The sequence below is a fragment of the Chinchilla lanigera genome, unplaced genomic scaffold, assembly GCF_000276665.1.
Source record: "Chinchilla lanigera isolate Chin_1 unplaced genomic scaffold, ChiLan1.0 scaffold00015, whole genome shotgun sequence".
NCBI lineage: Eukaryota > Metazoa > Chordata > Mammalia > Rodentia > Chinchillidae > Chinchilla > Chinchilla lanigera.
This window is the reverse complement of record NW_004955416.1, coordinates 276,987-291,618: the sequence shown is the minus strand read 5'-3', so window position 1 is coordinate 291,618 and position 14,632 is coordinate 276,987. Positions and strand designations below refer to the sequence as shown.

Here is a 14,632-nt window from a genome sequence, read left to right as displayed (position 1 = left end):
TTCCCCTTCCTATTTTTATTTATTTTGAGACAGGGTCTTGCTAAGTCTCTAAATTGTCCAGGCTGGGCTCAGACTTGGGATCCTCCTGTGTCAGCCTCCCTGAGTGCTGGGATCATAGGTGTGCACCACCATGCCAGTCTTGTACCTTAAAAGAGGTTAACATGTTCAATCTTCAGAATAGGTCTATTTTAGGTAGTATTTTGAAATTATAACTTCATGCTACCCTATTTTTTTCCAGTATTGGGGACTGAACCCAGGGCCTTTGCATTAAACATTCCCACTGATTTTTAAATCTCCCTAAATTGCTAGGTTGTGCAGTGTGATCTCAAACTTGCCCCGCTTCTACCTCGACCTCCAATGCTGGGCTTACAGACATGCACCACCAAGTCCAGTTTCCAATTACTTCTTTTCTAATCTCAGCTTATAACTCCTGCTAACCAGTGTTTTGCTTTATTCAACCAATTTATGAAAAAATAAAAGGCAAGTTAGATTTAATGAAAATATTGAAATAAGACAAAGTCAGTAGAATATTATTTTTTGGAATATTATTTTTCAACATGAGGATCATCCATCCAATGGAAACACACTGTTAATTTAACATTTAAATTTTTTTTTTTTGGTACCTGGAATTGAACTCAGGACCTTGCGCTTGCCAGGCAGGCACTTGTGCTGCTGACCTATATCCCCAGCCCCACAGTGTTAAATTATATTATGAAAAAAATCACCTTCCAGAAGCAAGTCATTTTTTCCCCCTTGAGAGTTCTTAGAAATTGTTACAATTTTTCTTTAAATTTCCAATTCAGTGTAGGCTAATCATTTTGTAAAAAAAAAAAAAAAAAAAAGAATTACTGGAAAAACAAAATAAAGAGGTAACAAATACAAGTCCCAATTTTTTAACTAAAGGATTCAACGGATTGTGCTGGCTATGATAGCACATGCCTATAATATTAGGGCAGAAGGATCACTGTGAGTTCGAGACCAGCCTAGGGTTCAAGGCCAGCTTAAGCTATACAGTGAGATACCACCTCAAAAAAAACCAAAAAGCCTAAACAAAAAACAAACCAAAACACAAGTACAAAATTTTGAGAGTACAACTCACCACCATTTTGCCTGGCCGCTGCTTTTTTTTTTGTACTGTTTTTTGTTTTTGTTTGTTTTATTTTTTTTTTTTTTTTTTTTTTTTTTTTTTTTTTTTTTTTTTTTTTTTTTTTGAGACAGGGTTCTTGCTGTGCACTTCAGGCTGACCTTGAGCTCACTTTGTAGCCAAGGCTGGTCTAGAACTCACACGATCCTCCTGCCTCAGCCTCCCGAGTGCTAGGATTACAGGTGTGCGCCACCATGCTTGGCTCTGTTTTGTTTTTCAGATGGTCTTCTTTCTCCTTTTTATTTATTTTCACTCTTACTATGTAGTCCCAGCTGGCCTCAAATTTACAGCAATCCTCCTGCCTCAGCCTCCCAAGTGCTGGGATTACAGGTATGCGCTATACATCTGGATGGCTACTTTTTCAGGGCCCTAACCTTGTAAGGGTTCACTAGAAGAAAGTAGCAGGACAGGTGATGGCTAGATAATCTATAGGTACTCCAGCCATTTTGACCGCAGACCTAGCACTACGGGAGGCAATATTAAATGCCTCTGGGTGCTGCTCAGCTTCTGTTACCTCTTTAACACATACTGCGACTTCCTATATAAGGCTGCTGTCTCTTTAGTCAAATGTCCTTACAGCCTATGCATAATATGACCACAGAATCATCAACCAAAGGAGCACAGGCAGGAATGAAAATGGACTAGTCAGGCCAGCATAGTGGTACACATTTGTAATCCCAGCACTCAGAAGGCAGAGGCAGGACTGCCATGAGTTTGAAGCCAGTCTGGACAGTGCGACCCTGTCTCAAAAAACAAAAAGCAAAACAAAACACAAAACAAACCAAAAACCAGTGCATAGAAAATAGGCTTGACAATAAGCAACATATCATCAAAACTAAAAATGTATTTCTGAAAGAGTAAGGAAAGAAAGTAAAAATATAATCCCAAACAAAATTATCTTGTTAATGTTCACTTCACTGTTTTATTCCTTTTTTAAAAATTTTATTTTAAAGAGAAAAGAACAAAAACAAAACAACAAAAACTAAACAACAAAAACAAAACAACACAGAAACTATAAAAATAATGAGAATTTCAAAAAAAAATGATAGGACATCAACAATGCTTGTGGTATTACTTATTGTTATCTTCAAAGTAGTTACTCAGATTACCAGATATAGGTTTGCAAACTTCATCAATTAAACATTAACTGTTCCTTTTAATAAAACAATAGAAATTAGTAGTACAATTATCTTAGCTATCTTTCTGTGTGTGTATGTGTGTGTGCATGTGCGCGCGCGTACTTTATTCCTTCCCTGAAACAAAAACTCCAATTAAAAATAAATTTACTAAAACGGGTTAAAATATTATTCTTCATTAACTTTAGGACAGACAGACTAAACAAGTAAATCACCAGCTGTCCATGTAACTCAGCTCTCAGATGTTTCTCCAGGTATTTGCAAATCCTTTGTGTAAACAATGAAATACACATCTTTAGGCCAGATTTCCTTTGAGGAACACAGAACCTAGGTAATCCAGGGAACATATCATTTTACTACATCTGTTTTTAGTTTTTTCTGTAATACCCTTCCTGACCTGTGCCAGGCAAAATAACAGCAAACATGGCCAGAGAGTATAAAAACTGCGTTTCTTTTAAGCCTCCTCTCCTCTATCAGATAATTTCAGCTTAACAAATGTTTCAATAGAACCAACAACTAAAGTGGTAAGTAACAGCTCGGTGTGGTGACACACACCTATAATCCCACCACTCGGAAGGCTGGGGCAGGAGGATTGTTGTGAGTTTGAGACCAGCCTGGGCTACAGAGTGAGCCCAAGGCCAGCGTGAACTGCATAGTGAGATCCTGTCTCGAAAAGAACCCCCCAATAAATAAATAAATAAATAAGTGGTAAGTAAGAAAAAAATAAACCAACCAAAAATAATCTTTTGCATGCACCTTAGGATGTACTTATTCAGTTTTGAAATTCAGTATTTCTGGCTGTAAAAACAAAAAAAAAGTACAAACGTGGTGATGCAAATAATAAAAAAGGTAAATTTCATTGGATTCCATTTCTCATAGTTCCCCTCAAAGTGAAAATATCCATACGTACACAGGAGTTTTCACCTACTAGTGTTTTTTTCTTTTTTTGTATCAGGAATTGAACTCAGGACCTTAGGCAGGTGCCGCGCCACTGAGCTATATCCCCAGCCTGTGTTTTCTTTTTTTAAACCAGCAATAAGATAATAAAAAATAAAGAGCAAGTTAAAGCAGATTTCACCGGCAATCTAGTGGAAACTCAAGAGCCACTCTGCCAACAATTAAAGGTATTTACCAATGATCACGCCTGTGAACAGCTGAACGCTGTCAACTGTACTTTTTACATGGACTTCTCCAAGCCATTGGAAAAGTAATGAGGGTTAGCAATGCAGTAATGAAAATACAAACCAAACCACTGCTGATTTATTTAGCAAGGAAACTGGAACCTGTAACCCAGTCAGCTGTAGGCTAAAATGACAGGAAATTTTACACAGAAAGTAAAACAGACTAAAACTAAAATTAAAACCTAAACATATCTGTCATTTCCTAATGACAATATAGTTTTGATTTTTATTTCTGTGCTTTTTGCTACAAAAATTGTAAATTTAAGGAAAAAGCTTTAGCTCTTATATTTTTTTTCAGTGAAGACATTTAAAATAGCTTAAAAATTTTAGGTTTTGCAAAGCCTCTCAGATTAATTTACATTACTTAGTTGTGAGATTTTGCTAACTATAAATTGAAAAAAAAAAAAAGTAAACTGGTTTTAATGGCACATGCCTCTAATAATCCCAGCACTCTGAGAGGTTGAGGCAAGAGGATCAAAAATTAGCACCTACTGAAACTGTCTCAAAATGGGGAAGGCTGTGGATGCAGCTTAGTACAAAGGCCCTGGGTTGAATCTTCAGTACTGACAACAAAACAAAAGAAGAAAAAAGAAAAAGTAACATACACTTGAAGACAAGAAACGCTAATACATGACAAACACAGCCGGGCGCGGTGGTGCACACCTGTAATTCCAGCGTTTAGGAAGCTGAGGCAGGAGAAGTGCTGAGAGTTTGAGGCCAGTCTGGGCTATATAATGAGATGCTGTCTCACGAAAACCAAAAACCAAAACAATTTGACTGTTATTATCTGTTTTCGCTTTTGTTTTTTAGTTTTTTTGAGACAGGGTCTCACTATGTAGTCCAGGCTGGCCTTGAACTTGCTGCAAGCCTCCTGCCTCGGTCTCTTAAGCGCAGGGATCACAGGTGTCCACCTCCACGTCCAGCTGTTTGTTTCTAAGCATCTTTTTGGTTTATGCATTATACTTTGAGTAACTACTTTTGAGGACATGAGAGAACCACTAAAGACAAAAGTCAAAGACAAAAGTCAAAGGCATGCGCCACCACGCCCAACATCTGGAGTACTCTGAGACAAACCCTGTAAAAGAAAATCTATTCTCTTAAAGCAGTTTTAAAAACTGCCATTTAACCTTTTATTATTTAAACATTAACAAAAAGCTAAGAAAAAAGTAGAAAAAAAAATTTTTTTTGTCTTTTTGAGACAGGGTCTCGCTATGTAGCCCAGGCTGGTCTCAACTCGCAAAGATCCTCCTGCCTCAGCCTCCTGAGTGCTGGGATTACAGGCGTGAGCTACCACACCCAGTTTAAAATGTTTTTTTTTTTGAGACAGGACCTCACTGTGTAGTTCAGGGCAGCCATGAATTCACCATGCAGCTCAGGCTGGCCTCAAACTCACAGTGATCCTCCTGCCTCAGCCTCCTGAGTCAAGGGATTACAGATGTGTGCCACCATGCCCAGCTGAAAAAAGTAAAATGAATCCTCATGTACCTTTTACTCCACCTTTAACAAACTACAATTTACCAACCTTGTTTTGTCTCTCTCCCTCCAACATTTTTAGGGGGCATGAGGGTGACCTGGTAGAGGTAGCTGGCCCTGGATTTAAATTTCACCTTTAAATACTTCAATATGTGTCTCTAGAGATGAGTTTTGTATTGGTACTACAATGTCATAAACTTATCTAAGAAAATTACAAATTCCTTAATGCTTAATAGCATATACACGTCCACATTTCTCCAATTATCTCAAAAGTGTCTTTTTACAGTTGTTCTGTTCATACAAGGATCCAAACCACATCCACATGTTGCATTTAGCTGATAGGCCTCTATCTGTAATAATTCTCCCTCCCTTCTCAGCAGTCTTCTTCAGCCCCATGCCATTTCTTGGCTGTGGAATGCAGTTATTTAACAAAAACATTTCCCATTTTCTGGATCTGGCTGACTTTCTTCTGGTGTGAAGTAGCACAACATGCTATTTTATTTTTATTTTTACAGTACGGGATTTAATGCACAGCCTTGCACATGCTAGGCAAGTGCTCTAGCATTTAAATACATCCCCAGATCTTTTTACAATTGGTTTTATTTTGAAATAGGGTCTTGCTGAGTTGTCAAGGATGGTCTTACACTTGTGTTCCTCCTGCCTCAGAATCCTGAGAACCTGGGATTACAGGCATTTTTTAAAAAGCTGTACCCAATTTAACTCCATAATCAATTCATCCATCAATTACAGTTTCTCAACCTTCTCCAGAAAGCAGTCTGAGAGCTTTATTAGGTTCCCAGGGTGGGTTCAGTGCACCAAGGACAGTTCTTAAGCAAAAAGGGGGCAGTGCACTACCAAGTTTAGTAATGGGCTGTGGACTATGGAGAGGAGAAGGGAACACTGTGACTCACGACAAGTGGTACTGAAAAGCCTTTGTAAAAAAATGTACCTTAAAATATCATAAGGTAAGCTAGGAAGGCACCAAATCAAATATATATATATATATATATATTTTTTTTTTTTTTTAAACACAGGGTCTCATTATGTAGTTCAGGCAGATCTTGAACTATGTAACCCAGGCTAGCCTCAAACTTGAGGCAATCTTCCCATCTCAGCCTCCCAAGTGCTGAGATTACAGGCATGTGCCATCATACCTGAATTGAACCAATGTATTTTTATAAAACTATTCATCTTTCTTCCTTACACAATATTACAGCTCACTATTAGAGAGCCATAATAAAACATGGATAATATTTCACCATGCACCAAACTGAAGTCAAAATGGATCAAGGATCTAAATATTAAAACAGAAATATTAGTAAAACTCTTGAGGATGTTGGTATAGGCAAAAGACTCTGTGAATAAAACCCCAATCACACAGAAATCAACTGGGATATCACCTTACTAAAAAGCTTTTGCACAGCAAAAGAAACCACCAACCGAGTGAAGAAACAACCCACAGTGTGGGAAAACATGTTTCCCAACTGTTCCTCAGACAAAGGATTACTATCAAGAATATATAGCTAGGAGTGGTGGCTCATGCCTGTAATCCCAGCACTCAGGAGGCTGAGGCAGGAGGATTGTTGGGAGTTTAAGACCAGCCTGGCTGGGCATGGTGGTGCATACCTGTAATCCTAGCACTTGGGAGGCTGAGGCAGGAGGATTGTTGTGAGTTTAAAGCCAGCCTGGGCTACGAAGTGACTTGAAGATCAGCCTGAACTGCACAGTGAGAGCCTGTGTCAAAAAGACAAAACAAAACAAAACAATAACAAATGCTGGTGCGACTATGGGGAAAAAGCAACCCTTCTCCACTGTTCGCGGGACTGTAGACTGGTACAACCACTTTGGAAATCTGTGCAGAGATTCCTCAAAAATCTAGGATTAGAGGTTCCATTTGACTCAGCTATTCTGAGCATGTTCCCTAAAGAATTAAAAGCATTGTACCATAACAATATATGCACACCTATGTTTATAGTGGCACAGTTTGTAGTAACTAAATCTTGGAAACAACCCAAGTGCCTATTAACTGATGGACGGATAAAGAAGCAGGTTTTTTTACACAATGGAGTACTACTCTGCCATAAAGAAGGATAAGCTCCAGATATTTCTAGGAAAATGGATGCACCTTGTGTCCATACTATTAATTGAAATAAATCAGACACACATGTGTGAATACTGCATTGCTTCTCTGGTGTGAGAAACCCAAAGTGTAAGTAAGGACCAAATGTATAATAGGTACTGTGAAATAGGAAGAAGGAAGAATAAAAAAGAGAGAGAGAAAAGTAAAACATGAAATCAAAGCTTCTGTAAATGGGAAGCAGAGGAGGGGCTGAAGGGAGGGTAGGTAAATGGGGAAAGGCTATCACGTACGTATCAAGTACAGGTACAAATTCTCTGTGATGAATGGGATCAATACAGATATTTAAAACGTACCAATAAAATCTGACTGGAAAAGAAAAGAAAAAAGTATACTTAAAGGAAGGGTTGTAGTCATCTATGATTGGAAGTATAATATGCCAGGCATGGTGGTGCACACCTGTCTCAAAAAGACCAAAAGTATAATATGCCAGGCATGGTGGTGCACACCTGTCTCAAAAAAACCAAAAAAAAAAAAAAAAAGATAAGCCACGTTTCAAGAAATCACTTATAATTAATAATAAATTATATTGTACTTCCTTTTTTTTTTTTTCTTTTTGAGACAGGGTCTTGCTATGCAGTTCAGGCTGGCCTTGAGCTCACTTTGTAGCACAGGCTGGCCTCAAACTTGCAACAATCCTCCTGCCTCAGCCTCCCGAGTGCTGGGATTACAGACATGTGCTCCCATGCCAGGCATAAATTACTTTTTCATCTCTAACATCCCTCAATAAAAACCTGGTAACAGGGTTTGGGGATTTAGCTCAGCGGCAAAGCGCTTGCCTGGCAAGCACAAGGTCGTGAGTTCGGTTCCCGGTACCGGAGAAAAACCAAAACCAAAACAAAACAAAACAAAAAAAAAACCTGGTAACAGCCAGCCTCAAAGCTGATATATTTAACTCCTTGACTGAATTTTTACTTCTACCCTCCCTTACTTCTACCTACCAAGTCTGCACTCTAAATTGTGTGAACACAGGAAATGCCCCACCTCTGACTATGCTGTTTACTGCAACACTCAGCCCTGAAATTCTCTTCTTTCCACATCTTTCACTGCCTTCATTTCATCAAGCTCTCCAGGCTCCTGTGTTTCCATTTTACCCTGGTTCACCATTTTCATTTGCTGTATTTTTGCATATTTCTATTGTTACACTAGAGAACATTATAATTCATACAAAAATCAATTTGCAGCCAGGCATGGTGGTGCAAGCCTGTAATCCCAGCACTCGGAGGCTGAGGCTGGAGGATCACCATGAGTTAGAGGTCAGCCTGGGATACAACTTGAGTTCAAGGCCAGCCTGAACTGCATAAGGAGACCCTGTCTTTAAAAAAAAAAAAGAAAAAAAAAAATCAATTTGCTTTCTCTACTAGATAGTAGCTCTCCTTGGAACAACAGATAATGGATTCTTTTTCTCATTCCTGCACTCTTCACACCCAGCACAAAGCCTGACCCATAAGTATTCAATTCAAATTTGATGAAGCGGGGCTGGGGATTTAGCTCAGAGGCAAAGTGCCTGCCTGGCAAGTACAACGTCGTGAGTTCGATTCCTGATACCAGAAGAAAAACAAAAAAACAAAGAAACCAAACAGATACAAAAAAAAGGCCCTTTCCAAAGGGCTGGGGATTTAGCTCAGTGGCAAAGCGCCTGCCTGGCAAGCGCAAGGTCGTGAGTTCGGTTCCTGACACCAGAGAAAAACAAACAAACAAACAAAAAAACAAATTTGATGAAGGAACGGACAGTGTTCTAGCTGTCACCAGGATACATGACTTCCCCAAAAGCAAAAACTATATCTTACCTAGACAGTCTTACAATCCATACATAACAGAGCCTCATACATGTATCATAGTCTCAAAGTGTACATATTTGTTGAATTACAAAGGGTTGAGGACCAGGGATATAGCTCAGTGGCACAGGCACCTGCCTGCCAAGTGCAAGATCCTGAGTTTGATTCCTGGTACCAAAAAAATAAATAAATAAAAGGTTGAGTTGTATTAGAGCCTTCATAAGAAATAAAATATGTTCCCTGTTCTTCATTATTATCATTTACAATAATGTGAGTTAATCAAATGGTTATGAAGCATATGATAAAATGTTAAGAGCAGAGACAAAATGATTTAATAACACTATATAGAAGTCAGGAGGTCAGTGGTAGAGTACTTGCCTTACATTTATGAGGCCCAGGGTTCCATTCCCAGCTCATACTCACACGTGTCAGGAGGCCTCCACTTCAGTCTCGACTTGGCTACTAAGCATGTGAACCTGCAAATCTAGAAAGCTCAGTTTTCCCATTTACTACAATGAGGTTTGAGCCAGGCATGTTAGCACACACCTGTAATCCTAGCACTTGGGAAGCTGAAGCAGGAGGATCTACAGTGTGAGTTTAAAACCAGCCTGAACTACATAGTGAGATCTTTTCTCAAAAAAAAAAAAACAAAAAAAAACAAAAAAAGGGGTTTACCAGAACTAGACTGATGATCAGCTCTAACTCCCTGCCCCTAAACAAAACAAAAAAGCTTATTATTAAAGTAAAATACTATGAATATAAAAAAATGCCTTTTCTGAATTGTTTAGGTAAAGGAAAAGTCCTACTCTCTTCCCTCTTTTTACAACTCACCTGCTAGAGGGATCTACTCTCAATGGCTACATAGCTCTAAGGCATTCCTTGGGCATATGCTAATATAGTGCTAAGATTCTTGATTTTATCAACTGAATAGTATCATAAACTCTAAAGCCAGCTTGGCAGAACACATCTATAATCCTAGCACTTGGGAGGATGAGGAAGGAGGATCTTTGCGAGTTCCAGACCAGCCTGGGCTACAAAGTGAGCTCAAGGCCAGACTGAACTGCATAGCAAGACCCTATTTCAAAACAACAAAAAACAAACCAAAACAAAAACTTTAATAGAAATTTTCTTTTTTTGTTTGTTTTCAGACAGGGTCTCACTATGTAGTCCAGGGTGGCCTTGAACCCGCTATTTAGCGCAGGCCAGCCTCAAACTTACGGTGATCCTCCTGCCTCAGCCACCCAAGTGCAGGGATTACAGGTATATGCCACCACACCAGGTTTCTAACAGAAACTTTCTAAGAAAAAAAAACTGTAAATACTTTATCAACTCCAGGTGCCAAGAGTAGAAAAAATTAAAACAAGCATTTAAAATTTCATGCGTCATCATTTGTTGATATAATGTGAGTAAAAGACATAGGAAAAGAAAGAAGCTTCAGCTGGGAAGTTCCTGCATAGGAAGAAATGTAGGAGGCATGGAGATGGTAGGAAAAGGAGAATCAGACCAATGTCACAACCACAAAGAAGATGAAGCAAGGCCCAAAAGATTCACAGACTGTAAACACTGAAACGGAAGCTGGGCGTGGTGGTGCACGCCTATAATCCCAGCACTTGGGAGGCTGAGGCAGGAGGATCCTTGTGAGTTCAAGACCAGCCTGGGCTGCAAAGTGAGCTCAAGGCCGGTCTGAACTGCATAGGGAGACCCTGTCTCAAAAAGACAAAGAAAAAAACCCAAAAAACCTGAAACAGTTACATGCAAGGCTGGTGATATGCTATGAGCTTAAGGATAGAGTCTGGATAGAAAAGAAAGTTGTTTTCCTACAGTACATCCAGCCCACGGACCCGGGCAGATTATTAACACGACATCCCTGATTCTCCTAACAGATCTACATCTCTGTCAAACAAGGTTGTCCACACACAAAGCCAAGGGTGACCTTATTTCTAACTAAGTTGCCTAAGAGTGGGGAAAATATACCACAGGATGATAGTCAAGCTAAATTTTTTTTTAAATGCATAAAGAATTTTAAAAAAAAGTAGGTCATTGGGACACTAGGAAACTAGGTTCTCAAGAATAGTGGAAAATGCTATTTAACAGCAGGGCTAATTGCCCTTTCATCTGGCTATCGATCAGTGTATTGAAATTTTAGTAAGGAATGTGCTATATAAAAGAGCCAGGCTTGGGGCCAGGGATGTAGCTCAGTAGCAAAGCGCCTGCCCAGTTAGCGTGAGATCCTGAGTTCAATTCCCGGTACCAAACAAATAAATAAGTAAATAAATAAAGAGCCAGGCTTTAGCTTCTGTAACCCACATATACAACCTAAGTTTCACCTCAATGTACTTGCTGTTTTACTCCTATAGTGTAACACTATAATCTATAGTGTGAAGAATGCTCAAAGGTAAGGTGACAGCAGGCTGGACAAGGATCCTGTTTTGCATGTCCACATTTCCAACACATTACTGAAAAAAAAAAGTCCGCTTTTTAAAAGAATAAAAATACAGTCCTATAATCTGTAAATTACAAGTCTAACAAATTTCAACTATAAATTATATAATGACGATTACAACCTAAAAAATACTGGTACAGACTTTATCTGGTATTTTATGACATATACAGTATAATGAATAAAAACTAAAACTATAATTTAGAATTTATTTGGAGAAAGAGGAAATGATAAATTATTTTTTATTCCAACCTATAACTTTGATACAGTGTAAGATTTGTCAAACAACTGAAAAGCCTGTCATGGTGGAACATACCTATAATCCCAGCACTCAGGAGGCTGAGGTAGGAGGACTGCTTCAAGTTTGAGGCCAGCCTGGGCTACATAAGTGCATTCAAGGCCAGCCTGAATTACACAACAAGATCGTGTCTCAAAAAAACCAATCAGTCAAAATAATTGTAGGACTCAACTTGTAATATCCTGATAAAAGAAGAAATGATTGGTAAAGGATAAGTGAATTGTAGAACTGTAAGCTTTACCAAATCTACCTTGTCTCAAGACATTAAAAACACAAACAGAATTAAGGAACTGAAATCATTCTCATTTCCTGAACCCAGTAGGTTAGGAGGAACAGTATTTCCTGACACCGGAAATCAGCAAGTCACCCTCACTTTCACAAGTCAGTGGCTGAGGTTACAGTTTTCAAACTTGGGTAGAACATCAGTTTTGTCCTTTTTTTTTGAGACAGGGTCCCGCTGTGCGGTTCAGGTTGGCCTTGAACTCACTTTGTAGCCCAGGCTGGTCTCAAACAACAATCCTCCTGCCTCAGCCTCCAGAGTGCTGGGATTACAGGCGTGCGCCACCACACCTGGCTAGAACATCATTTGTAAGAGTTTTTTATACTGTTAAGGGAAAGTTTTATTACTAGGAAGACTATATGGCACAAAACTATAATAGTGTAGCAGTTCTCAAGCTTCTTTATTTTGGAGTCTGAAAAATGTTATGACTTCTCTTTTATCTCATCTCTCTTTTCTATCAGCTCTTCCCACTAAATCAAATGAAATCTTCCAAGCTAGCTGACAAAACTGGTTTAGGAAGCTAAAGTCTGCAGTGGTCGATATGAACTAGAAGTGGCCCTGACTAACAAGACTCAATATAGCACTCAAGACATTTCATCTAAAGGTCAAAGTGATAGTTATGTTGAATCAAGTCCTAAAAGCTTCTTCAGAACTCCTCAGTTTGACAGAATAGCACACTACATTACCCACCATTGCCCTGAGTGACCTCAGCTACTTCAACAACTGTCTCTATAAAAACATAAACTGCAAAAAGTAATTTTGTGATGCATATCAGTCTTTGGGCCAGGTGTGGTGGTGCGTGCCTGCAATTCCATCACTTGGGAGGCTGAGGCAGGAGGATCATTGTGAGTTTGAGGCCAGCCTGGGGTACATAAGTGAGTCCATGGCCAATCTCCATTACATAGTGAGACTCTGTCTCAAAAAAAAAAAAAAAAACCAAAAACCCCAAACCAAACCAAAACAAAACAAAAACCAAAGTCTTTGGGGGAAAGCCACTAGGATATGATCAATAATTAGTCCTTGTGACTGGCCTTTACTCTGTTTTTAAGGCTAGAAAGCACATATTCAACCCACTAAATATTCCAGTTTAGGATTCTCTATGTTGAAAAAAGATTACATGTTATTTACATTTAATCAAAATACCCATTTTCTTATTTTATGGAAGAATAAAGACGTTAAAACATACATTTATGGGGCTGAGGATTTAGCTCAGCGGCAAAGCGCCTGCCTGGCAAGCGCAAGTTCGTGAGTTCAGTTCCCGGTACGGGAGAAAAAACAAAGACAAACAAAAAAAAAAACAAAAAAAAAAAAAAAAAAACCAAAAACAAAACCATACATTTACTTTCTTGTCATACACCTTCCTATACCCAAAATTACTACTGCGGCTGGGTGTGATGGCTCACACCTGTAATCCCAGCACCCGGGAGGCCGAGGCAGAACTATTGCTTCAAGTTTGAGATGAGCCTGGGCTACTTAGTTAACTGGCAGCCTGAACTACACAGCGAGACCACAAAAAGAAAAGAAAAAAATGACTACAGTGGCGACTGACTGTGCTAACCATTATTTCAGAGTCCTAAGCATCCACTAAGTCGGGCCTTGGTTGCTGATGACTCTTCCAGAATGGGAAGTGCCGTCTAGCAGAGGGTCATGCTGGATAAATAACCCAGTACTGAAAGCATCCTGCTGGCTGGGTCTCCACTTACCCTCGGTGACATCCTGGGGGTTGGAAGTCCGGTCACTGGCAGGATCCAGGGCAACAGTTGCTAGAGAAGTGGTGGCCCCAGACATCTCACTCATAGGCTCGCTACGGCTTGTTTCTGGCACACTTTCCCTGGAGCTAAATCGTACACGGGAACTAGATCGAGAGCTGAGGTCCGGGCTAGTGTCTGACAAACCTGGAATGTCATCGATCTTTGTAGGTGTCACCATAAACCGAACCGAAGCCATCTTTGTGGTGGTTTCTGGAGGATGCATATTTCTTTTCCTTTTTGACAAAGAAAAAGGAAAAACGTTGCAAAAATCTTCCTCCTATGCTAGCTACTTTTGATCGTAAAAATAGACCACTTCAAACTCAATTACCTTAATTCACATCCCTCAAAAAGCCCCAAATGAGAATCCTTCTATTCAAGAATTCAAGAAAACTGTCCTAGAAAATGCACTACGAATAGCTTTAAAAATACTTTTAAGAAACAAAAACGATGCCAATCTTGTGTAACTTAGTTCCTAACGAAGAGCCACCTAGCTGTGTCCCCTGGTCCGGAGCTGAGGGCACAGTGCATGGTCTCACAGCAGCGGGTGAAGCTTTCTCCAACCCCCACGTTCCTACCAGGCAGTTCCTTCCCCAGCCCCCAGGTTTCTTTATCTTGTGAGTGTCCCACAGCTCTGAGCAAAGTGCGTGCAGGCTCACTCTGATCAGGTGAACGAGCGTGGTTCAGATCGCCAAAAGATGCGCACCCGGCCACCTGTTGTGTATCAGGTGAATACCCCGCAGGTCTGGCTGGGAGGAGGTGTGCGCAGAGCCACCCGACGTCTTTGCGGTCGAGAATCCTCTCGGGGCTGGTGCAAGTGCGCACGCATAACGGGAGGAATAACCGCACTACGGCCGGAGGAGAGTGAGGAGGCGGAGGACGCAGGGCAGACGAATTACTGCCTCCGAGAGGGTGCGGGGGGCGCGCCCGCTCTTCCGGGAGGGAGTCCCCGGGTCCGCCGGAGGCTGTGGGCGCCGGACGCCGCGGACAGCAGCTCGGGGTGGCGGCGGGCGGCGG

The 14,632-nt window shown here is 40.2% G+C and overlaps 1 protein-coding gene across 1 annotated transcript in view; it reads right to left on the bottom strand.

Annotated features, from left to right (window-relative positions):
• The window catches only part of Slc12a6 (solute carrier family 12 (potassium/chloride transporter), member 6), a 98,598-nt gene extending 84,194 nt beyond the window's left edge, over window positions 1–14,404 (bottom strand). The window contains exons 1-2 of the mRNA XM_005381156.1: window positions 14,322–14,404; window positions 13,571–13,851 (exon numbers count right to left, since the gene is read on the bottom strand). Of these exons, the coding sequence (XP_005381213.1) occupies window positions 13,571–13,841 (271 nt within the window). The 5' untranslated portion in view covers window positions 13,842–13,851; window positions 14,322–14,404. The remainder of the gene's footprint in view (window positions 1–13,570; window positions 13,852–14,321) is intronic.
• Window positions 14,405–14,632: the final 228 nt, after the last annotated feature.